The 26,421-nt window shown below is 38.2% G+C and overlaps 1 protein-coding gene across 1 annotated transcript in view; it reads left to right on the top strand.

The window, feature by feature from the left end:
- TMEM245 (transmembrane protein 245) overlaps positions 1 to 26,421 on the top strand; it is a 71,199-nt gene that overhangs the window by 19,433 nt on the left and 25,345 nt on the right. The window contains exons 8-14 of the mRNA XM_008947084.1: positions 786 to 809; positions 7,049 to 7,153; positions 8,501 to 8,583; positions 10,668 to 10,758; positions 11,557 to 11,655; positions 14,311 to 14,442; positions 21,550 to 21,672. Coding sequence (XP_008945332.1) covers positions 786 to 809; positions 7,049 to 7,153; positions 8,501 to 8,583; positions 10,668 to 10,758; positions 11,557 to 11,655; positions 14,311 to 14,442; positions 21,550 to 21,672 — 657 coding nt within the window. The remainder of the gene's footprint in view (positions 1 to 785; positions 810 to 7,048; positions 7,154 to 8,500; positions 8,584 to 10,667; positions 10,759 to 11,556; positions 11,656 to 14,310; positions 14,443 to 21,549; positions 21,673 to 26,421) is intronic.

Below are 26,421 nucleotides of genomic sequence, written 5' to 3'. Positions count from 1 at the left end.
CATGATTCCTACTGGCTAGAATTAAGAATAGAGTCCTACATAAGCTAGGTACTAAAATGGGTGTACTTGAGCACGACGGGTGAGAATTAGTAACTAGTACAAAAGGAGAAATTGGCTGTTGAGAAGTGGAGGGAACCTTCTGCACAATCAAGAAAATTATATGAAATCCACGCATTTGTGAAATCTACAATTTGCTATTGTGTGTATACCAGATTTAATTATGTATTTGATGTTGTGCCATTGAATGTGAATGTTGCAATGTGAACGTGGTGCTAAAAACAGCATTTAAAATTTGTTTAATAGTAGTGGATGTAATAGAAGTGTTTTAAAATATATCAGAAACTGAACAGGAGTATTAATGCACTAAACAAATATCTCATGTTAAGTTTTGGTGTTTCAGTCAAGTGCCCTTCTTGGAGTACTTTGACAAGTCCTGCTCTGAAATCTGAAGTGTCAGCTATCAGTATAGTTAAACTGGACTTGCCCAGATCACGCTGATAGCTCTGTTAACTTCATTAAAGTTGCTTGTATTTGTTATATCCCTCTTTGTTTCAAAAAATGCATGTTAATAGTAGTATCTGGATTCTTGTATTAGAAGTTATGACCTTCTCCTCTATTGCGATTTACCTTTGTGTGTGGAACAGTTTCATTTTCATTCTGTGGATGACTTTGCCTGCCTCTCATTGCCTTTTTTCCCCCTCTCTATTATTGCATTTTTCAATAATTTTCCACTGTGTTCTTGTCTTTTTTTCCCTTTTCTTCCATCTCCCCCTGCCACTGACAAGCTGTGGCACTGGCTTAATAAGAAGGTAAATAAACAGAAAAATTGTGATTCCAACTAATGGATTCTGTGGCTTTGGGGAGGTTTTTTTTTGCCGCATGAACACTCCTTAACATGCCTTGCTTCTTAGTTTTCTCTCCCAAGTGTCTCTTTTCCAGCGCTTGATATAAGCTACTGAAGGTCATTTAATTCTACCTGATCTCTTGTTTTCTACTCAAATGAGTGCACATAGTTAAACATTTTGTACAGCAGAACGTTGCATTAACCTTTCAAGTGGTAGTTTGATTTAGTGGCATTTCTGTTTAGGAGCAGTTGATCTCTGCTTGGTCCCCACTGGGATGCATAGCAAAACCAGTTCTCTCCCAGGCTGGAGAGCTGGAGAGTTAACTGAATTAACATGAGAGTGGTGAGGGTGGAGCACTGTGGTCTTCAGCATAGCAGGAGTCAAGTAGGAATACTCATGATCTCAGAACTACTGAATCTAACAATAGTCTCAAGGGAAGTGAGGACTAGTAATAAAAACGTGAAAATATAATTGAATCAGTTGGTATAGCTAAAATATTTTTTGTGTGGCTTCCAAAATTGGTGTGGTTTATATGAACCATGGCAACTGAGGAGTACAGTTCTTAATCGGATGGTGTTAACTCGTTCTTTGCGGAACTGTCATCCCGAGAGAAGTTAAAACTGATTCAGTCCATGTTTGGCCTCATTTGTGACAGAAAGCTGGACAACTCCTCAATGCAGTGATACCTCTCTGGGACTTGGGCAGTGCCACTGCTTCAGACCAGCACAGTGCTGGAGTGGGATGCCTGTAGCATGTGTACATCTGCAGGACCGCAGAGTTTTAAAGGTGAAAAGCAAGTATGTGGTAAAATACAGGCAAATCAAGTAATTAAGTGAAAGAGAAAATACCAAATACTGTATTTGGAAATGGGTTATGCTTCCAGCAGCAACTTTTAACCTAACTCACCACTTGAGTATTAGTGAGAGTTACTAGTGGTACATAGTGGTTACTATGGTTTTATAAACAACAACCCGTCCTTTCCATTAAGTGGCTATCACAACAGAAACCATGGGTCTGTCTTGTGTGCTGTGAAAGGCACCTGAAATACTTCCTTCTGAAGGCTGTTGAAAATGAGCAGAGCAGAGCAGAGCATGGGAGGCCATGGGAGCACTTCACAACTCCCTGAGAAGTTCTTGTAAACAAAAAAGTGGGGGTTGCACAGCTGCTACCTGCTTCGGGTGGCAGATGTGGAGTAATGCTGCGTGTAGTGTCCACGTGGAGCAGCTCCAATGAACTTAGAAGGTTTGATCTTCAGTATTTAATCAGTGAACTCAGGGTTTTATGATGGAGGGCTTTCTATGTTTCTGAACAAGAGGGCAGAGTTACTTGCTTTATGATTCAGTTATAATTGTCCACTAAACAAGGAGGTTTTGAATGTTCTTTCGCCCTTGAATATAGTTTGGTTGTTTTAAAATTACCTTTTTATTTCCTGACTTTGAAATGTTTGTGTTATTTGAGTGACTTATGATTAGCAAATAAGTGCAACCATAGCACTTCATGCAAATTTATTTATGAGGTATTGGTTTGTGAGCAGTTTAGGTGAAGAGCTGAGTTCAGTGAGCCACAGGTGAAAGTTTAATCTCAACTATTTTTTTTCTGGCTCTGAGTTTGTCATTTGCATGTTTGAAAATTCATATCAGTAGATCAATTTTTTTCCTTAATATTGATAGATTGCAAAATTAATTTCACTATAATTGCTTTGAACTCTAAAATGTCTAGATTTTATTTTATTTTTAGAGATTTGTCTTATTGGGCATAAACCCTGTGGACAGTTTCCTAACAGAGGTGTTTTGGTTTTTTTTTTTTGTTCCTAGGAGCTATTTTTTAAAAATGCTGTTTTGCTTTAAAATTTCATAGGAATATGTCCTGAAAGTCCTGTAGTGTTATATGCAGTGCTGACTCCTGTGCATAAACAAGTAGTAATAATATTATAATTAAGATTTTAAAAAATAAGCGAGGCAAAAAATATTGTGCGGACTGTATCAGGTTCTTGGGGGTTTCTTTTGTTGGGTTGTTTTTTCCTTTTTTTGTTTGAATAATTACCTTTAAAAAATTAATCATACTCTACCAGAAGCAAAGAAAGGAGGAGATTTATAATACAGAGCACTGGATACATTTAAAAGATTGCTTTCTTTTGCACCCTTTTCCTTTTTGTCTGTGTTTGAAGGGAAGTACTTCTGAGAACACCAAGACAAATTTCTGATAATTTGCCAAGAAACTAAAAATACACCACCTAGAGACAGCGGAGTTTGAAATGATGGTTGATTATGACTACTGGTGATAAAACTTATGGATTTTCTTCCTAAGAGCTTGTGTCAAAGAGCTGCTTGAAGCTTTTTTTTTTTTTTTTTAAACAAGTATAATATATAGCCACATAATTTAACATGATTTATGTAGCCCAAAATGTAGGATATATTCGGCTGGGCTAGCATGATTTGCTCTTTCTAACATTGTCTATGGCAGGAGTCTTTAGAAAAAATCAGCGAATTCTGCAGTTGCTGTTGGAGGGACACTGGTGTAAGTTGACTTGAGACCTCATATAGACTGTTCTCTAGCTTTTCCAACTCCACTACTCATCTGACTCATTTCAGCGTATCACTGAGATGTGTCCCAATTACAGGCTTCTCCTTATTCTCCTCAGATGGTGTTAATAAGATGCTATCCTCAAACAGTAACTGAACTAAAGGGAAATGTCAACAAGTTTAAGAAATGTCTTGGAAAAAATCCTGACTGGTAGTGAAGCCATTTAAAATAAAAATTAAAAGAAAGACCTCTTTGGTAATTTTTTGTAGATGCCTATGTGTGCTTCACTGTGTGGGTAATGCAGTAATTAAAAGACACTAGAAAAACTAGTGTTTTGATGGCTATGCAGTGTGAAACGTGAAAATATGAATTCGTAGGTCATGTATCATCCTGCATAACATGAAGCACCTGTCTAGGTAGCAGGATTCCCAGTTGTTAAGCATGAACTGTAGTTACCTTACAGCTCAGTGTAATATGGTTTGTATCATCACCCAGAAGCTGAAGATGGTGAGTACTTGGAGATTATTGAGAAGCGTTTTAACAGAACACAACTCAACCTAAAAACTTTCTTTACAGTGAGTTATTTTTTAAAATAAATAAATAAATAATTGATACCTTCCCCTTCAAAACTGACAATTGAGGATATTTTCTGTAGACAGTCTACCACAAATCAGTAACATTTCAGTTTGGTTTTATAACCATGACCTTCTGTAGCTTAGGAGCCTGGTTTTCCTTTACCTTTGCATAATTTTGGACCTTGTGGCAGCCTCAGCTTCCTGCTGTTGACTAACCTTTAGATTAGAAGCTTGGAACTGAATTTAAAACTTCATGGTCTCTGGCTAATGACTAGTGTTTAGTCAGTGTATGTTTGTCTTTGTGTGCATGCCTGTGGTTTACAGGAGGGCTGTACAGGGAGGCCTGACGGGGCTGGGGTGAGAATGAAGTCTGGACTTGACTCCACGGTAAGTACAAGCACAGAGGGATGTAGCAGCCTAGCTACCTGCAGTAGCATAGCACCTGTGCTTGGTTTAGCTGAGTGTGCAAAGGTGAGTGCTTCCTAAGGAAACACTGTGTGTAAGTGTGGAGGAAGGGAGATTTAATAGCAAGTTAAAAGAGGAGGAGTAAATATAGCCCATAATAAACATTGTGCATTTGTTTTTAGTTTTATAATACTCAATCCAACTCAGTCTTCTGTGGTGTCTCTGCCAGTTGTATAGCTTAGATCACCTCAAGACTCTGGTGAGAGGTGTAGTTGCAGCACCAGAGCTGGCTTTCAGCTGACTTGCTTGGGCTGCCTGCCCAAGAATTTACACACAAGGTGGCCTTGCATGGCTGAGGCTGCTGCCTGTACTGGTACAACATCAGTGCTGCCAGCACTTCACTAACTAGACTAAAGGTAATTCAGGCTTTATGTGTGCTGCAGCCACGCCTCAGAGGCAGCGTGGGCACACTCCAGCCCATGGTGAGGAGTGTCAAGAACAGATCCCCTCTTTGTCATGTTCCAGTTCAGAGAGAGTCCCCATCTGCCCTTTTGGAGCTTGATCTTCCAGTAGTTGCTACCATGGTGAAATACCTAAAGTGTCCACCTTCAACTGCACTCTTTCATCTATTGGATACTACTCACAAAATCATTGAGGCCAGTGTTTTTGGAAATCTCTCACAATGCCTCCAAAGCTCTTGGATTCAGTGAGTCTGATTAAGGTGCTGTATGTAAGACTAGCTAGTGTATTTCTTTTACTTCTAACTTAGAAAGTAAAAATCAATTAATTGGAACTTTGTTAAATAAGAAATAACAAGGGCAGCTTTAATTTTTAATGACTTCTGCCCATGCTATGAAATTTCTGTCCTCTAGCCATCTAGTGTTTTTTCAATTATTTTTGATTTCTGACCTTTAAAATAGGGACTTTTATTTCTTGCTTCTTGTACATAGTCCTTAGATGTATGTGAGGCTTGGAAGGGCATAGTAAATCTTATTTTCAGTCTTATTTCCAGAGAAGTAGCAGCACCATGTAACCACTACTCAGAGGTTTTCAAAACCCTACAGTACTGCTGCAGACAGGTAACCCCCGTCTAGTATTGGCAAGGCATTTCTGATGGCTGAAATATTTTAGCAATGCTGAAAAATGTTAAAAATATCAGAGTAAACATTTTGCAGATTGTTTCAGGTTCTCTGAATTCCTTTCTGCAGGTCATAACATAGTGCACATTTTGTTATGAGAACTTGCTGCTTCAACACCTTGTTTCTTCTTTTAAAAGGATTTTGCTTTCTTCCTGTTTTCTTCATCATTTTGAACAACAGTTCTGAAATGCTGAGTATAATCCTTGTGTTAATTTAGATCAAACCAGGAGCTGGTTGTGAAAAAACTTAGAGTTTAAAAATAGTTGCTTAATGCATATTAACTGCTCAGGTGCTACAGGGTGAGCACAAAAAAAAAAATTCTACCTTTTTTTTTCAAATAGCAGTTACAACTTAAGTGCTCATCAGTTCAGTCATCACACAACAGGCTGTAGAACTTCCAGTTCCAGGGCCAGTTTCACCTGTAGGGACAGGGTAAATAAAGACGAAAACTAGTGTAAACTATCAGCAAGCATATTAGTAATTTTGTGAGATCTTTAAACCAAAAAGTTACCAGCCTAATTGTGGAATGTGTAACTTGTATTCACTTTGGAAATACTTTCACCTACTGTACGCTGGCTTTGACCTCAGTTCTCTTTAAGCAAAAATTTTATAGCTGTCTTTCTTCTGCTGTTTCCTGCAGTAATGCAATATGGAGTAGTATTTGACTCGTAGAAGCTAGAAAAGCTTACTTGGTCATACTTAACATGGACCTTCAGTTTTTTATGTGAGCAGTCAATCTGTGTATGAGACGAAGCTCAGGTTGCACCATTCTAGAGCACTCTGCGTAGCCGTGTGGCTGAGCAGTCGGATTGTTTTGAATGACATTATCAGAATTTCTCTAATCTTAAGCAGTATCACTGTTTGTGGATGTGTGTAGAATGGGGCCGTCCCTAAACTGACAGAACATACACTCCTCTTTCACATATCAGTAGGCTTAGCTGATGCAAATTTAATTCAACCTTTTGAGATTCCAAGTGGATAGAAATAGTCAGTGCTGAATAATTGGCTTGATATTCAGTAATGTAGAAAGCCTCCAGCCCCTTTTTAGTTCATCACCGTCTGATGAGCGCTTTAAAAATTTGGTTACATGCAGAAATACATTTGTCATTTGGATGGCTATTAGCTATTCATATTGAAAGTCATGGTTGTACTTCACAAGGTTTCAAGTCCTGTCCAGGCAGTACCTTTAAGTTCCTGAGCTGCTGAAGGAGAAGAAACAAAGACAAGTTTCTAGGTCCCTAGGTGATACGAGTGCTAGCTTCTTTAGGTCTAGTAAGTAAATGTTGGATTATTGCTTGCTTTGCAGAGAGCTTGCTGTGTCTTGTGGTAATGTCTAAATGTCGTTTGCAAAATCATATCATACCATGACCTTAATCATGCTAACATTGCTTGTTGATTGTTCATCTCCAAGCTTGGGCATAAATGCTGTTTGATTAGAGCCTCATCTTGCACTGTGATTGTAAATAAAGATAACAATACTGTCATACAGCATTGCTTTTGTTAAAGATTGATTTATATTCTACAATTTGTTGTTTTTTTTTTTTCTTTTTTTTCTGCACAGATGATCGTGTGGCTGGAGAAAATGCTAGATAAAATAATCAGCATTTTCATAATATTTTTGCTAGTGATAGGAACCCTTCTGCTAGCCCTGCTCCTTACCGCAAAGGTACAGTGTGCTAAGGAATGTAATTGTAGAGCTCATTTTCAATGCTGAATGAAAGTTACTGATCTTTATGCAAAATTGTGTAGCTTAAAGAATTTTTTTAAAAATTTAGCAACTAAATGCTCTATAGTTGAGCTTATTACTATTCCAGGACTACTTATATATAAAAATCTATATATGTATATTTATTTGTATTTATGTGTTTATTTACTTATATGACAAGACAGATATATAGACTTAAAATCATAGAATCGCTATGGTTGGAAAGGACATTTGGAAATACATAATTGATTCTAGCAAAAGAATTACTAGCTTATATATTACAGGAACAGATTTTATTTGCATCCTGTTATACTTTTCTTGTCAACAGCAGAGCTACTTAGAGTTATTACCTTTTAATTTACCTTGCATCAGAAACATATTTGTAAAATGCACAGGGTGTATTTTATCAGTAGGTTTGTGTAATTGCTTGTAATAGCCTCATGGTATCCTGTTTTGAGTTTGAATGTGCTGAGATGCATGAGCAAATGTTCTCTGGAACTGATTTTTGGGTTGTGGTTGGGGATTTTTAGTGCTCACCAGAAGAGGTCACTCATGTACTTTCTCTCCTCCCCCTCCTTTTTTTTTTTTTTTTTTAATAGAGGTATGCTCATACATGAAACAGTCAATGGAGATTGTATGTTTAACTTGAATACAGTTTAACAAAAATCAATAGGTTCTGATGTCAATCTCCTTTTTCCAAAATGTGGGCTTATACAATGTCAAGTACTTGAAAGCATTAGAAGTTGTGCAAACATTTCTGCCTAGAGCCTCCTTGTATTCGCAAAAGGAACATTAAGATATTTATAAATGGTGACTTTTGTCATTCTTACTGAAGAATGAATTTCATGCAGCACTTTGTAGCGTGCTTGGTCTTGTTAGAGCTGAGCATTCATTAATTTTTACACTTCTTTGATCTATGGCTTAAAAAAGGCATATCTGAAACTGTGCTTTGTATTCAAGTACTTCCATTGACACTACTGCTGTATTGTTAAATTTTTTTACCACTGAGATAAGGTTTAAATTTCCATTTGCTACTATTAGTCACACAGTGTGACCAAAATTGTCAGAACAGAGTGATGATTATTGTAGACTGCTTTTTTTGGTTAATGGCACTTCATTCTTCATAATGGGTTGTCTGCATGGGAAGAAATGTTCTTTAAATGTGCAAACTGGTCACCTCCCTCCTTGCCACCCCTCACCACTCCCCCTTCCTGCTCACCACCTCTCCTGCAAAAAAAAAGTCTCTGAATGTAGGAAGAGTGTTGATTGCATTACATAACATTTCTTCTCTGTCTGTATTTAATTTAGGTACATCAAGAGAGTGTTCACATGATTCAAGTCACAAGCAGCTTGATCAATGAGACAGTAGCCAGTCACCCAGAATGGGCAAAGTAAGAATGCTGAAGTTAAGCGAATAGTGTAGGGTGGATGAACAAGCTTCCAGGTGCTCCTTTGCATAGTTTTTAATTTTAAACAATCCCCTAGGTGAACAGAAATGGGAGCGACTGTTGCAGAGAGATGTAAAAGCTAGACTGTCAGGCAGCAGTAGCGCTCGTGCATCACTCTGCAGGACTGTCAGTGTAGCATTCATTTGAGGACTGGTTGGACTTGGGTACTGAAAGACAAGTGTGTAAACTTCTCCTTCCCAGTTTAGGAGGAGAACTTGCATAGTGCAGAAAATGAAAAGGTCAATATTCTTTTCCCTTTTATCTGCAAAAGAAAAGTGATGACAAAGAGTTTAGCTCTCATGGCACAGCCTTCTACACAGAGCATTATCTTTTCAGTGTGAAAAGTTGGCTGCAGAATGCCTTTCAGAGAACAGGAGTTGAATAAAATGTTTCTGGAGTGAACCAAAGAAGAGGTTGAGGGTGGAAGGAATGGTGGAGGGGGAAAGTGTGGTGTAAATCAGTTGGGAAGGGTTGTTCCTGTTAAGAGTAGATCTGTACTGTGTACACAGTGGCAAGTTTGTAAGATACAGTCTATGTAATGATTAAAGCAAACACCAAGGCAAATAGGATGGGAGAGAGAAGATTTTGAGGTAAATGCATATGGAGTAAATCAAGGGCACACTGGTGAGCAAATAAAAGTGATTGCATGAACTGCAGAGGGGAAGTTAAGTCTGAAGAGTGCGATTTTGAGGGGGGATGTTGTTGCAGTTTGCTTTTGTTCTGTTTCAGCTGAACAGACATTAAGTGTGAGTCCAGGTACTTCTCAGGAAAAAAGTATTGTCTCCTGGACAGGAATGGTTGGTTGACTTTTTTCAAGGGTACTTTTTAAACAAAAGTGGTGAAAGTTTAACAGGATTGAAGGAAAGCGTGTGCTGTGCTGTATTTTAGGAATGCTTCAGTACTAACAATCAAGAGAACAGAAAACACTTAAAAATGTGTTTGTTTATTCCTTCATGGCATGTCTTGTGTTGTTGGCCTTTCCATTTTGCTGTAAGTATGACTAATGAAAATGGAAATCTGACTGTTGGAAGCTTGTTCTCATAATGAAAATACTGGAGTGCTAGTCGAGTAATTAACAGGATTTTAGTGAAAATTTTTACTTCCAGTATTTTAATCTAAATTTGAAGCATCCAAACCACTGTTTTTTAATTCATTAAGAATACATATACCTCTTGCCAGATCAATCAAGCTTCACTAGCTTTCAGAGCTTGATGCTTCCATTAAATTTAGAGGTGAATGACTGAAGTGTCCTGGAATTCCAATGCAGAACATGTCCGAAGGGATACACAGACAGAAAAACTTCCATGTTGATCTTCAGTCAGGTGAACAACTGTAGCAGTTACATTTCCTGAATGCTTTCTTGTTTTCAAAGGGCTCCAACATGTGCCATTGGATCAAGATGTAGAAAGAAAGTCAAGGGATAGAACACGTGCCCTGTATTCACAAGTATTGGAATGCTGGCAACTCAGAGGCTCCATTGCTTGAAAGAGATGTGAATAGCTGGACAAATTAATGAGCAGATAGTTTGATGGAGACTTAGAAATAACTGGTGCCCAAACCTGCTGCTTCATCTGGTTGCTTTTTCAGGGAAACTACGTTAACAATTTGCGTTTAGTTCATAATTCAAAAGGTTATCTTTGCAGATTGAGGAGACTGCTTCACATAGCACTTCCAGAAAACTAGAACACTAGGAAAATGTTGAAGAATATAGTGTGAATAGGATGCATACAGATTGAAAAACAGATCTCTTTTGAAAAAATTGAGATACCAATTTAACTAAGGATTCAGGAACTTTGGAGGAGTCCAAATGCAATGACATGCACTAGATTTAATTGTGCTTAGTGGTGTGCTCCAAAATCTGTTCCTTGATACATAGAAGGAAATATCCTAGCGGTAGTAGGTTGATACATATTTTACCTTAACTTTTTGTTGTTGTTTCTAAATGTTATTTTGTTACATTTTGAGTGTAAGGAAATGGGTAAAATGCATAGCAGTTAACTTTGTTTTCCTTCTTTAAAAAAACGTAGCTGGCTCCCAGAAGCCCAGGTTATTCAGAAGGCACTCAATTCAGCAGCTAATAATGTATACCAATATGGCCGAGAATGGATTACACACAAGGTAAGGGTGAGCTCCCACACCTTTTTTGACTGTTTTCCTTTCTTGTATTTCATAGAAGTAAAAAGAAGCTAGAAGATTTCTTGTCAGTGATTTTTTTTTTTTCTGTGTGGTTAAGCAGTTTGTTGATAGATCTATTCTTTTCACTCCCTAGTTTTTGAGTTAAAGGAAAGGTGGGAGTGATTCTAGTAGTCATTTCTGCTCAGAGGAATATTTTAGTTTTAAGCATTGAAAAATCTGTCATCATTTTAATAAGATTGTCAGTGATTCAAATAAAAATGAATAAGTTTTTTCATCTGGCTTTAGCTGTACAATTGTAGATAATGTAGGCTGACTTTTTTTTTTTTTCCCCTCCACCACTATTCTACTGTCTGTGTGGGCTGGACATGGTAGATTGGGCTTTTAAAAATTATAATTTATTTAATTCAACTTCCTTCAGGAGGATTTGCCAAGATTCCTATTTATACATATTGATATCACACATCTCAAATTATTTGAAGTACTTACTGTAAAGATGATCAAGGCCTTTGGATTAAGTATTTTGGAGCTGGCATTGGTTTTTCATTGCAGAAAGTAGTCCTCAGCTTAGTGCAGCAGAATGCTGTTTTACAGACAAAATCTTCATGTTGTGAACCATGTTGTCTGAAGTGTGTATTCCGTACTCATACTCAGCTTTTCTAATCATTTCAGTTTGAGGCATGCCTTTACTGACAGTCTTACGTGATTCATCTAGCTTGGAGTTCATGAGCAGATGCCAGCTTCATTTTGTCCTGTATAATGAAAGATTTCTGTATGTTTCAGCTCCACAAGATTTTAGGGGAAAAAGTGAATAACACCGCTGTGATTGAAAAACAAGTGCTAGAGCTCTGGGACAGGCTTTATCACTCTTGGTTTGTGAAGGTAGGTAACTTATTTAAATAGTATTTATATAAGGTAAAGGTGTTTGGAAAAGGAAACTTTTTCTGTGTGATTTGCATAACTTTTATTAATTTGAAATTTTGAGAAAGAAATTGTCCTTTCACTAAGCATCTTACCAGTGCGTTTTTTCTAGCTGTACTACCTTTAATGGGTTCTGCACACTGAATCTTGAAAATTTCATAAGAGTTAATTTATATTCATGCTGATGCTGTTTGCCTTTTAAAGGAAAAGCAATTCATTAGCCGTGGTGCAGTGGAAGTACCAAAATCCAGAAGTCATACCCCTGAAATACTTCTGTATATTTAAATAATTGCAATTACACTGTGTTAATGCTTCTCTTTATGCAGTCATTTTTAAAGTACCTCTGAAGTTACAAGATGTCTGTATTAAAAGAAGTAAGACTTTCATACAGTAGCCAAAATAGAAGGGGAAAGAATTAGTTTCTTTGTTTGCGAAGATAATGCTGCAGGGCAGCATGTGAAGAGATAGTATGACACTGCTGAGGAATATGGGGCCACTGAGGAGAGGCTGGAGCTGTATCTGCAATAAGTTTTGCTGCCTGAAAAGTGCCTACTTTTGATGCAGTTACACTAATAAACGAGTTTGTTACTAATCTAACCAGATTGTCCACAGGGCTCTGCTTTTTTGTTGCTGCAGTGTGCAGCACAAGTTGTGTTTGTGTTTGGTGCACTCAGTGATTTCTCTGCTGCACCTGCTTTTTGAGGGAATACTATGAGGCCTCTTCCTCATAGGTGCTCTTCTGGTAGCACTGGAGACAGCTTTCCTAGCAATCAAATGGCAGGAAGAGCTTCAGGAATACACTTATTCTAACCAACTGCAGTCTTGAAATCTGTTTCCCAGTCTGCTGTGTGCATACTAAACACCCTCTGTTACCCCTGTAAACTCCTCCAGAGTCCATTTCTAATCTTGATCCATCTTTTGCACTCCATATCTGCATAAATTTCTTATCTGAGTGCTTTCCACCTGGCTATTTCCTACTGCATTGTTATAATAGCCTTGCGTGGTCCTGCAGTGTATCTGAAAACTCGTAAACTAGATGATAGTGCAGTGTGGAGGACATCTGTACCATATCTAACTCTCTCAGTACAACTTTCAAGTTCCTCACTACTTCAGTTGTGTGCACACAATAATTACACTGCACTTTGAGGCCTGTTGCTCTAGTCTGTAGGTGTCTGAAGAACCTAGACTGAGGTGATACTCTCCCTGAAAGCTGTAGAACGGAAGAAGAATTGCTGATGAAATGTGCATTCAGCCATTAACTGAGATGATCAGTAGGTAGCAAATGGTGTATATTTTTCAAAGTAGCAGAGAAGTTGTGATAGATCAGTTACCATTGCATCTATGTATCCAATGAAGTAAAATATTAACAGACTAGTAAACCACTTGGAAGATGATGGCATAACTCTGCAATCAGAATGTCTTTTTCAAGAAGAATCTCCTCTTCCTAGTCTATTGAGGGGTGGGGTTTGGTTCTGTTTTTAAGATCTAATGAATTTGTTGGTGGGGAACCAGTTGACTTTGAAGCCCTTATTTATCAACACCTGAGGCCCTAAGTGCTAGAAAAGTCTAGTTGCTGAAGAACAATGGACTTGAAATGTGTGTGAACAACAATTGTGCATCATAAAGTGTAACTGCATCTAGGGAGAGTTGGTAATAATCAGAAACTATGATGCTCTTAAAAAAAATCAGTGCAAGGACTTAGGATACTACTTGCCATGTATGCCAAAAAAGATCCTGTCATTTTGAATGCAGTCTAGGTAAGGTTAAAAGTTTTTGGAAAACTTCAACAGAAGTTGTGAGATGCTTATATAAACATCAGAGCTGAGAATTTGAGAAGTCTCTTGCTGTTAAAGATTAAGATGAGGTCTGTTGTAGTCAACGGGTTTGCTTAGACTTGCCGACAGTAGAATTTTGGCATCGTTCTCTGAAATACTTGTCACAGTCCTAAACTGACTCAAATAGTCTCATGCTAGACATGTGAGATTGACTTGGACAGCAGGCAGCTTCATCATTAAGGTGAAGCCACTTAAGGAGTTGGCTGTTGTGGTTACAGCCATGTCCTGTGTTGCAGTTACAAAGCTGTGTCATCAGAAGAAATCCTCCATGCTTCCAGTTCAGCTTTTAGCTTTTGCATGACTGAACTTTGCCAGTGAAGTAGACACTAATTGACAGAAAACTACTTGTTTTGGCTTCACCTTGTGTTTTCCTTGATGGGTTGTGTGGGAAAACCCAGTTTTTCTACTGGGTTGTATGTTGCAAGTGGTAAATTATGTAGACAGTAACTGAAATCATTACTTCTCTCTTGTGTATTTTCTTAAAGAGCAAGAGAGATACCATTACATCAGTCAAGCAGTAAGGCTAATGTTTAACTGAGGTGCATCAGTAGAATATGCAGAACTGTAATTACATGTGGTAATTAACTACAGGTTCGATTTTAATCTTTCCAGTGGACAGAGTACTTCCAGATATTCTTGAGGACACTAATTAAAGCAGCTCTAAATACTTAGATGTGTGTTGGATCTATTCCTCGTTAAGAAAACATTAGTCTTTGGCTTTCTCCTATCTGTAAGTTACTCAGATGTTTGTTTTCTGTACGCCTTCGTCTCTCTTGTTAAGAATGTAACGCACTCTGGAAGACACAAAGGACACAAATGGCACATAAACCGTCAAAACAGCTGGCTCGGTGATATTCTGGACTGGCAAGATGTTGCATCGTTTGTTCATGATAACATTGAAACATTTCTTTCGGTATGTATGTTTTCCCTTATTATCAAATTGGTCTAATTTTTAGCTGATAACAGTTCCTCCTTGGAGTCCCGCTAAGGTTACGGATTCAAGTACATGCAAAATTACGAAACCACTGTTAGTGTTTCCTACAATTATGAAAGCAATTATTGTAAGCCTACTTAGAATATAAGCCTACTACAAACAGAAGCGGTTGTGATGAAGCAGCCCTCCTGATATCAGCATTTGCATTAATACTAACTTCCCAGACTTCTTCCCAAGAGAGATGGTCACTACAGGATTACCTGTGTCGCCCGCAGGCTGGTTTTAAGTGCTTTATATTATGTAGTCTTTTTAGAAGAGACCAATATGTCTTCGTTGTAATTGAGGAAATTATTGACCAAGAGGTAGTCAAAACAAATTTTTTTTTTTGTCTCTTTTTTTGTTTCCCTCAAATTATTATTAGTTGGGTTGAAAGCAGCTTATTTCTCTCTTCTTTTATGAAAGTTCTGTGGAGAATGAAATTAATATTCTACACTGTGTGAATTGCTGAATTAATGCACTGGACCGTGCACCTCATGAGGAGAAAAAGAAAAGGCATTGAAAGGAATCCAAAGTGAAGGAACTACATTTCTCTAAAAAAATGTTAAATCTAACGTGCTTAATATAGAGTCAACTCCCGATATAGTTCATCTTTGGCTTGAACTGTTGTCATAAACTAGAAGTATCTTCAGGTTACTGTTTGTCCATTTTGAAGGAATATTATTTATACCTAGTTTGCAGCATAATGTTTCTGTGGATGCAATTAATGCTAGTATTTGCCTCAAGGCAGTTCTTGGTTTGGACTGATGGGCATGAGGGAGGACAGAGAAAACAACTGCTGCTCAAGTGGTTATAGTTTCTATCATAGAAGAAGTGGTGAGTCAAGAAAAAGTTGAGAGAAACTTTTTTATTAAAGTGAACTTTTTTCAGTTAATAGTGAAATTTACTTAATACTTTCTCAGAATTGACTGTATATGTCTGAGTCAGAGTGATAAAAATGCACAACACATAATTTAAAATCAATATGGAGTTCCCTTCTAGGCAAGAGGGAGAGAAGAGAAGAAACTATATAATGGGTGCTGGCTGTGTATTTACAGCATTACTGCACACAGCTCAGAAACCATGGTGATAAGTGTGCTTCAGTAGCTTGAAGAAGCTAGAATAATGCAGGGAATAGTGTAAAGAGAATAAATATTTAAGACTGAAATACATTAATATTAAATTTTTTATCTAGCTAACATGCTTTGCTTTGCTTCTAAAAGCTGGTTTAGAGGATCAGGAAAAAATGTGCCAGCGGTTGACTTGGTTTCCTGTTTATTTCCATGAGCTCATTACTCACCAGCCGTGGGGAAACACCTGTCCTCGTTCTTCATACGCCTGTGTCCTTAATGACCCACTGTAAACCAGTCACCATAGTATATAGCTCTAAGTCCTGGTTTCACATCCTTGTTGGGAAGCATTTTCTTTGCTGGCTTGCTCATCCACAGTGCATTGCATAAATATTGCTTGCACTGGTATTTCAAATTTAAAATTGATGAAAATCCTCAGTGCTTGTTTAGGTCATTAAAACCTGGAGGAGATGAAAATAAGAACAGTTTTGACCTAAATCTGGTGTTTCTATGCAAGCTGCTTATCTACCCTATGGGTGGGTATAATGTTTATAATAAACTTATACTGGAAGTTTACTGTATATGGAATTTGTTTTTATCAGAGTGTGAAACGTTTTCTCTTGGTATTTTAAAAAAGAACAACGATTTATTTAAATGGCATACTGAATTGGGGTGGATCAATATTTATAATTATATGGGTGCTTTTGAGGGGTGTTGTTTTCTCTTTTGGATGTAATTTATTCATGTTTGGTGGGGAGTTTTTTCGCTTTTTTTTTTTTCTTTGTGTTTTGTGAGCCTTTGGGATTTTTTTGGTTGAGTGTATGATGTATGGTGGGGAGTAGTGGTAGTGCTGTTTAAATAGGTTAGCTATCATTCAAACTGTAGGCTGTTTCTGCGTTCGGATACTTGAAATCAATGCTAACCTGTGAGTCTTAAGACTATAGCAAAACATAGTACAGTCCCTAAACTGCTTTGTCAGTTTTTTAAAACACAAGCCATTTAAAGACAGTGAGATAACTGCAAAGAACTGTGTGAATATGCAGCTGTAGTGAGATTTTCTCCATCTTTGGAAAAGAATAAACTAAGATTACACTGCTTGCGCATAATAAATATTTATGCATGGATTGAGGCTGGAGTTTTTGTCACAGGATAAATATCTTGCTACCCCTTGGCTCTCTGAAATATTTCAGAATGGTACAGATGACTGTAGTCTCTGAAAATACAGCTATTTGACAGCATCATTGCAGTCACAAGCAGATAAGCTCTTTGCCATTGATGGAAGTCACAGGAAGTGTTCATCCTCTTTAAGAAGAAAAGGAACATTTGCTGTAAGAACAAGGTTAAAAGAAGGTAGATGCAAGTATTTCAATTCAGGCTTTTCCCATAGTGGAAGAAACTTTCATATTAGAGTTAAAAGCTTATAATTAAATTACTGTTGTAACTGCAGTGGGGAATTACTGGCATTCATTTAATTTGTAACAATATGCATCAGCTCAGTACTTGATGAGTATCAGATAAAGCACGGAAGACTTCTGTAACCCCCTCAAAATGTGCTGTTCCTTACAGCAGTTAGACTTATCTCTGGTTTGTCACAGGCAGATGTTAATTATTTCCAAGTAATTCCCTATCTAAACACGTAAATTGCCTGAAGATTTAATATGAAGATAAGCCTTTCCAAATCATCAATCTGTGTTTTTCTGAAAGCTTTGGTGTTAGCAGCACTGCTACCTTTCAGCTTCTGGTTTTTCCAGTATCCTTTACAAGCAGTAGTGTTATAGAAGAGTTTACCCAGTGATGTGTTGCTGAAGTGGAGTTTATTTCTTCCTGTTCTTAGTCTGGGGAAGAGGAATGGTGTGGATCCTCACTTAGGCCTTGAACTTTGCATGTCATGCTCTATTCTGAGGTAGTTTTTCAGGTCACTGAAATATGTAATACCTAGCTGAACTGTTAAGATTTAATTTCTGAAAAAAAGAAAAGCCTCATTCCTTCCCCACTGGCCTGCTTTTCCACTCATTTCTTCACCCCACCTGGAGTACTGCATCCAGCTGTGGAGCCCCCATCTCAAGAAGGACATGGACCTGTTGGATCGGGTCCAAAGAAGGACCACAAAGATGGTCTGAGGACTGGAACTCCTCTCCTATGAGGACAGGCTGAGAGAGTTGGGATTGGTCAGCCTGGAGAAGAGAAGGCTCTGGGGAGGACCTTGCTGTGGCCTTCCAGTATCTGGAGGGGGCCTACAAGAAAGGGACTTTTTACAAGGCCTTGAAGCAATAGGATTGAGGACTAATGGGTTCAAACTGGAAGAGGGTAGATTTAGATTAGATGTAAGGAGGTTCTTCACTAGGAGGGTGGTGAGACAAAGGAACAGGTTGCCAAGTGGAGCTGTGGTCTGCTGTGGTGAATGTGGTCAAGGCCAGGTTGGATGGGACTTTGCACAACCTGGGAGGTGCCCAGGAGGTGTCCCTGCCTGTGACAGGGGTGTTGGAACTAGGTGATCTTTAAGGTGCCTTCTAACCCAAACTGTTCTATGATTCTATGATTTCTGGAAGGCTTGAAACCTTGAAAAAGTAAATTGCTGCTGGTTAAATCTGTGAATCATCACTCAGAATTCCTTTGATGGTATATGAGGCATTGCTGATGTCTCCTTAAATTGATGTTTTTGCTTCTTGCAAGAATATTCATCATTCCACCAGCAGCCAGTATCTCATTCAGAGATTTCCCAGGCAGGAAGACAGAAGACCTTCCATTAAGATGTTCAGAGCGAGCCTCAGCTCACTTAGGTTTCTCTGTCCATGCCTTTAGCGTGACTGATCTGTGTGTTCCAAATCAAGTCCATTTCTCAGATGCTTCACAGAGTTACTACATATCCGAATGTTATCTCTAGCCCTGAGAATTTCTTCAGGTAATCTCCTCAGTTTATGGCAAATACAGTCCATTCTGCAGAAATTCAATTACAATGCACATTTTTTTTCTGTTCTTTGTTGCCTTAGCATGGTGTTTTCCTTTTCGTAATGAGTGGTTTTTTTTTTTTCAGGGTAGGTGAAATTAAACCTGATGAATATTTATAGAGGAGGAGTTGATTTCTTTAGAGTCAGAAAGTCAAAGACATAGTGCTGGAGGATAGAGCCCTTTCCCTGCTTCTGTTTTGTCTCCATTTCATGTAAAGGTCAAGCAAAGATGATTTTTCAAAAATGAGCTGTTGAGCCCTGAAAGGTTAGCCCAGTTCTTTACGGGTAAACATTTATTTAGAAATCACCTTTTAATTGGAGCAGAAAGCCTTTGATCTTGTGCATACTGTATAATTCTTCACAAAATCTATTGCCCATCTTTTACATTAAACGTTTATTTACATGTTGCATTGCTGTCATTTTTGGGTTGTCAGGATGGTGCATCTTGATGAAAAAAAGTGTACAAAAGGAAAAGTTTGGGTTTTTTTCTGAATACCTCTTTGTGTCCAGTTTTGTTCCCTTTATAAATCCATTAATGATCTCTATAGTGCAATTAGTTACATGAATTCACCTGGCTTCCAGAAAGTTGTTGTCTTGGAGTTCTCAGCAAATAACTTGTTTTGAACAGGTGCCTTTTAAACCTTGCTTTCAGCTATTGGCCAGTTTAAGTGGCCAGTAGGATGCCTTATGTGGCTAAGAACATTAAATGGAATTTTGATTTCTTGCCTATTACAGATTGGAAAAGCAGAGCAACTGACATGGGTGGTGACATGTCACAGTGTGCTGTATAAAGGAGTCTTGAATTCCCTACAGCTTCATAGCTCTTTGAAACATTGATCTCTGCTTACAAAGCAGCGTTTTGGGGAAAGAGGTGTGGTTTTCAGTTGTTTAATATTAAAAGTATCATTAATGTATAAATTTAGTTACATTTTGGAGCACTGGCCTCAGCTATCAAGATGAGATTGTTCATGCATAGTCACTGTGCTCATTGACTCAGCTGCAGTATGGTCTGGGACGCAAAGGGCATTGCAAACTCTCAGGTGCAGGTACATAGATTTTGATTTTGTGACTTCGTGATGTACTTGAGCACTTTTCAGTACTGTATTCATTAATATTTAATGTCTGCTATGTCGATCTTCTCAGCCTAGTGGTGAGAAGCAAGTGTCTATAGCACATATACATAAAGGGAAACTTAACTGTAGCTGGAGTTAAGTCCTAAAAGATGCGTTTGGTTGCATAAGTTGTAACAAAACTGAGTCAAAGGTGCTATCCACTGTCTCCACACTCCTAAAGAAAATGCTAGTGATAACTGGTCTACAGTCCCCATCAATGACTACCTAGGAAGGATGTTCTTGTAGGAGAACCATTCCTGGTACTGTTTGAAACCGCCTGATGACTGCATTCACACTAACTGCAGTTGTATACTCATGGTTATTGGCTCCTTAGGCTACAGGTTCTAGGGTAGTATACTGGAGGAACATGGTATTTTGAAGGAAACTTTCCCAGCTCCCACTAAATGTAGGCTCTCTTGGAGCAGATGGAACAAGCCCCTTTCCTTCTGAACCACTCACGAATATCAGCTCAGCTGATGTGTTGCAAGCAATGTTGTGCAAAGAAAGGAATTAACAATTGCTGTGATTAGTATTTAAAAGACTGATAAAATCAGGCTAGTTTTAATCTTTAAAACAAAATAGGAATTCTCAAGAGAGACTGATAAACTCTGTTCAAAAGATGAGCCTTAAAATTAATAATTCCCATTAAATAGTAAGAAGCCTGAATAAAGTATATCTTTCTGGTTTTACTATGTGTCATAATTCCCTGTCACTTCCCTCAACTCTTACTCCCTCCGAAGTTTATGCTTAGTAAATTACCTTCAGTAGGCTTCACTCAGTTCCAAAGGAGAGATGGTCACATTGTTCACACTCCTTTGTCTCCTCTACAGATGCCAGCTACTCATTTTTTGTTTTGTTTATGGGTTTTGGGGGGCTTAATTTGGCCTAATTGATGAAGATATTAAACCAGGAGTAACTGTTGCTAATTTTGAAATCTTCATTTTTTGAAGTCAGAGCTTTCACAGTTTTTCCACTTATATTAGTCTGAAAGAAGGTATGTCTTTTTGTTTGTAAACTTGCTTCTTTTATATGCTTGAATCACTTTGGCTAATACATTCTTTCTGTGTTCCTTCTGAATGAAATATTTCTTATGAAACTACTTTTTTTTTGCCTCCACATGTCATGCTGTGCCATGCCTTTATGTCCCTAATGTCTCATGAAGTTGCTGCCCTCTTCAGATTGACAAGTTTACTTCCATACATAAACTAATTAGGCTGTCGTGGGTATCCTGTGTTTAAAGGCATGTCTCAAAATTTATTTGTACTCTCTGTAACTTGCAAGCAATCACTACCCCAAGCCAGTAAAAAATTTAATAGGTTCTCTAGCACTGTTTGATTTCTTTTCCATAAATGCTTCACTAAGTCAATGCATGTTTACTCAAAATCACAACTTGTGTAGTTGTCTGCAGACATTATAAAAATCATGCATCTCATTGTCTTAAGACATTTTAAAAACAAAGTAGTAATTCTGTTACTTGATTTCAAGCTGTCTTCAGATTTATTTCTACCTTGTGATGTCACTTGTTCCTTGTGCTTTAGCATTTCTGCTTTTGAAAAGATGAGTTTTCTCTCCTAAGACAAGATCCGCTTTCAGTTGATGGGGATGTTAATCGTGATAAACAAGTGTTACTGCATCTGGATTTTTCTGCAGTTTCTCATAATGAAATAATTTTGAGCATTGAGGGGAAAATTCCAAAACTTTGCAACTGTCTTCCTGGAAACTTGGCTTTGGTAAAGCAGATGTTTTCACTTGATACTATTATGCAGGAGTGAGGGAAGATGATTTTTTTAGAAACGAGGGAAGGTGATTTTTTTTAAAGATGTCTTCTTTGTATGTCTTGATGGAGATTAATTACTCTGTAAGCAGTTCTCTGTCCTGCCTGGTGCTTGACTTTGTCTTTGCTTTCCCCTCCTTTTCCAGATCCTGGAGTCTCTATGGATAGTGATGAGTCGCAATTTGAGCCTCTTATTTACTACAGTTACAACGTTAGTGACCATCCTCTTCCACAGCGGGACGGCTCTGCTCAACTTTGTCCTCTCAGTGGTAGGTGGTGTGTCACCGCTTTACATGGCCCGCTTTGCTGGAGGAACCTAACTGTATGTGTCACGCATCAAAGTCAAACCTGAAGCACAGAGAACACCACCTCTTACTCTAATTTTTTTAAGATTTTGCAACCTTCAAATCATTCATGGGGGGCATTCTAGGCAAAGGACGTTAAGGAGCTGGCAGTCCTCCTGTTGTTCTGTTTGTGGGAAGCTCTTCTTTCTGGCCTTGAAGACACAGAGCTGTAACTTGTGGTGTCATAGACAACTAGTGAATCGTACGGCATGTCCTCAGAAGCATAGCCTTAAACAAGCCAATGCTCTCAGAAGAGGGGAAAAATTGTGATGGAGGAATGTTGACAGAAGTACTTGTTTCACAAGGATTACCTTACATTCCCTTTTTTTCATGAAATGTCTTCAGCAAATCTTTGTGAAAGAACTTTAGTGTTGTTTTTGTTTAACCTCTGTGACCTCTTAGTTGCAGAATGCTTCCTACACAAAGTTAATTCTTATTAATCTTATTTCCCAGATTGAGTAGTAGTCTCTGCAACCTTTTTATTAAAGTTATTTTCTTTGAAAGATGTATAACTTTATTTAGAGTATTATGTGAGCTAGGTATTTATAGTTTCTTTTGTTTCTAAATGCAATAGCTGTGTGGAGTAATTTATAATGTAGTGGTAATTTCTTTCTTACCATTTGATAGCTGTTACTTAAAGATCTGAAACACTGGCCTGTTCTTCCTGTTTTACTTAAACAACTGCTGGTCTCAGAAGCTTGACTGAAATCTGTGTCCTGGTTTATAGTTCAGAATTCAAAAACATTTGTTAGAAAACAAAGTGTTTTGCCAGTTTAACTTCATTGCATTTATTCATGCTTGTTGAGGAGGGGGCTCTTTGGAAACAAAGCTGCAAAATTGAAATAATGTTCAAACAGCATTTCAAGGCAGCTGTATGGATTCTCTTCAATATTTAAGAAAGCCATTCCATTAAGTCATTGGGATATGTTCTGTCTTGAACTGAAGAAAATCACTATCAATTTTGTTGTTCTCTAGCTATCTTTCAGTTAGCAAAGAAAAGATTGCATGGGAATATTTGATTTCTGTCTTCCTCAGTCCACATCACCTGTGATGACACATTGATAAGATTGTTTGAGAAGTTAGTATGCTTAAAAATTACAAGTTTGGATAAGAATTGCTGATGATTTCAATGCAGTCATTGCTCAGACACAAAATTCAACTCTAGATGCCTAATGGCTTATGCCAAGTTGAATGAATACTGTTTCTGTCATGCGTGATCCTGCCTTTTTGTCTTGTCAGCAGCGTCCTGCCACTTGCTCGGGCACTGTGCAGTCAGCTGGTGTAGTAAAGCTAGGTGGGATATTGCTGTTTTGGAATTCTTCCGAAGATGAGGTGTCCTAAAGGCTACTCTGTTTCCTCCACTTCAGTTCTAGGTTGAACATCTTACTTAAAATGGTCATATAAAGCTTACCCCACCAAAACACATCAGTCCTGCATGCTTGGTTTGGTTGGACCATCAGCTTCCACTTTGCACTCGCAGTGTAGGAAGGATTTGTTTGATACACATATAGGTTCTTTCTTTAGATTCTTGATAATGGTAGCTTCTGAAATGCAAACAGACAGACTGATAAATTAAATACTTCAATCTTCAAGAAGTAAGGCAAAAAAAAAAAAAAATCAATGAACAACTTTGTCCTGTTAACTGTACTTCAGATACGCCAAGGATGTGCCTTCCTCCATTTCTGTGCACAGAAAATGTCACCTCCGAGCACTGGTGTTCTTAGAACTGTTTGAACTGCCTCTTTTGAAGGCAATTAAAATTTGCATGCCCACCTGCAGGGTAGTTACTAATGCTGTTAAGTGCTGTGGGAAAGTGCTATAGCTTAGTCTTGTTTGCTCTGTACATTTCATAGGCCATTGTCTCTGTTCAGCACCATCTTTATGAAAGTATTTTACAAAGGTTCTACAAAACAATTTCTTAAAACACAAAAAGGTAAATTAATGGAACTTGTTTTAATAGTGTTTAGTGTGGGTTTGTTTACAGCATACAGCTGAAAGAGGAAGGATTTAAATTTAGTATATTCAGTAAATAGCCTGTACTGAATAAAGATTAATGTAGTTCATTATTTGGGACAATAAGTGAATGAAAATGCTTGTTGTTGTGAGAGTTTAGTTGGACCTTAGAGCACGTTTTAGGATAGCTGAACTGTCAGGGAGTCCATGTAGAAATAATGTAACTTTTTGGTCTTCCCTTGTGCCTTCTTTTTTTCATCTTTCCCTGCTGCAACAGTTTAATGCAATAAGTGGACAAAAATCCAGATGTGACCCTAGGATAAACCACTGCAGCCTTCTTAACTTGTGAGATTTGCATTGTTACTGAATCCCATTTGGTGTTACGTCATTGTTAGATTTACCTGCTATTCACATTCCTTCCTTCAGAGATAAATCAAGAGAAGTGTGGCCAGCAGGTCAAGGGAGGTGATTCTGCCCCTCTACTCTGCTCTGGTGAGACCCCACCTGGAGTTCTGCATCCAGTTCTGGAGCCCCCATTACAAGAGGGACGTGGACCTGCTGGAGCGTGTCCAGAGAAGGGCCACGAGAATGATCCGAGGGCTGGAGCAGCTCTCCTATGAGGACAGACTGAGAGAGTTGGGGCTGTTCAGTCTGGAGAAGAGAAGGCTCCGAGGTGACCTTATTGGGGCCTTCCAGTATCTTAGGGGGCCTACAAGAAAGCTGGGGAGGGACTTTTTAGGCTATCGAGTAACGACAGGACTAGGGGGAATGGGGCAAAGCTGGAAGTGGGCAGATTCAGGCTGGATGTGAGGAAGAAGTTCTTCCCCATGAGAGTGGTGAGACCCTGGAATGGGTTGCCCAGGGAGGTGGTTGAGGCCCCATCCCTGGGGGTCTTTAAGGCCAGGCTGGATGAGGCTCTGGGCAGCCTGATGTAGTGGGAGGTGTCCCTGCTCATGGCAGAGGGGTTGGAACTGGGTGATCCTGGTGGTCCCTTCCAACCCTGACAGATTCTGATCTGTTTTAGCAGAGGACTTTAGAGCCCTATTGGCTCAATGGTTGGAGTTGATGATCTTAAAGGTCTCTTCCAACTTAAAGGATTCTATGATTCAATGATTTTCCAAGTGAGGAGGAGAAGACCAGAAGTGACCTTAACAGTTCTTGTTCTTCTGGGGTCTCAAAGCACACTTGTGCTGTAACAAGATATTTTTTGTTCTTGTTGTTGTTCTTGTCAATAATTTGCTTTCCAAGGGTGGATATTTTTAACAATTTAGTTTTTATTTAAGCTGAGATTTCAGCGTGAGCTGGTTTTGCTCTCTGTTGAAAATCTTGAATTATGAAGTTCATGGTTTCCTCAGAAAACTCTGGCTGTTCTCCAGTAAGGGAAAAGAGCTTTTGTACAGAGTTAATTTTGAATTTGAAAGCAAATAGTTTCAGAGTTTTTCCATGTTCTAGTGTAGTTGGTGCATGTTCAAGTGCTACTTGGCCCAATATCCTTTCCCAGTTCCCCCTTTTTTTAAAGAAAACATTTCGGAATGGCATTTTTACGTTTTCAATTGACTGAACCCTAAAGTTAGGTAGACAGCATTGGAGTACATTTTGCATGTTGCTGCAGTCCAGCCAGCAGTGTCAGCTGAGAAAGTTGTCTCCCTTGAAAATATCATGTCTGTGATTTGATAAAATATTTATTTAATGGACTGTTGAGGGAATTTTATGTTTTAAATGTGAAACAGAAGGAATTCTTGCACATTGTCTAGGTAGAGCTGTGTTAAAAAGAAAACACTACTACAGCTTTAACTGTACTCTTTTTTTTCATTTTGTAGTATTTTTAGTTGTTACAGAAGAGTTTTTACTAGTTTGAAGGGACACAAATGATTAAAGTTTTCCAACAAGATAATTCCTGAAGTACTTAGCTTTTCAACTAATTACATTTCAATCCTGTTGTAGTTGTCTTGAAATAGTGAATTTTATTTTGATAAATAGTTGAAAAAAATGCAGTTTAAATGTAGAAATAATGGACACTTTGTTCAGAACCTCTGTCTTGAAAAATTCATCTTCCATCTGAACATCCAGCAGGAAGTAATCCCTGTAGTGTTATCCTTCCATGATCCTGTAGGACTGTATCCAGATCCTCAACAGATGTTTGAAAACTGGTTGTTAGTTACAAGAAGTTCCTGTCTCCAGATGCATGCAGGTGGATGTGTACACACACACACACACACACACACACACACACATTGCTCACACTCTGTTACAAAGATCGAAGAGAAAAGCTCCATTTGGCTGATGGGCATCTACAGTCCTGTGGGGAATATGCAAATTTTTTATGCTGTTAAAAAAAAATAAATTCTTATTTTATGTCTGGTGAATTCCTTCTGATGGTCATCAGCAGGATCTTGAGCTGTTCTTTAGGAAACAATTTAGTTAATATGTGCAATCTCAGATACCCTGTAAAAGAGGTCTGAAAACCTCCAGACTCCAGCTGATAGAGGATAGTACACATTTTTTTGCTGCTGAATATACTGTTGAGGCTATTCTACTTGTTTGGAGAGTCAGCAAGCCACTTGAGAATAAATTATTATATTCTGTGAGTACTACTTCTTTTTCTTTACCTATTGAGCTAGCGCAAATACATTCATTTCTCAAAATACAAATAATCTAAAGTTCTGTTGTTTTTTGTACGGTGCTGTGGTTTCGTGCTCTTGTCTTAAGAGAAACTGAATT

This window comes from Merops nubicus, unplaced genomic scaffold, assembly GCF_000691845.1.
Source record: "Merops nubicus isolate BGI_N331 unplaced genomic scaffold, ASM69184v1 scaffold89, whole genome shotgun sequence".
In the NCBI taxonomy this organism is placed as follows: Eukaryota; Metazoa; Chordata; class Aves; order Coraciiformes; family Meropidae; genus Merops; species Merops nubicus.
The sequence above is the reverse complement of the archived record's forward strand: the minus strand, read 5'-3'. Positions and strand labels throughout refer to the sequence as shown.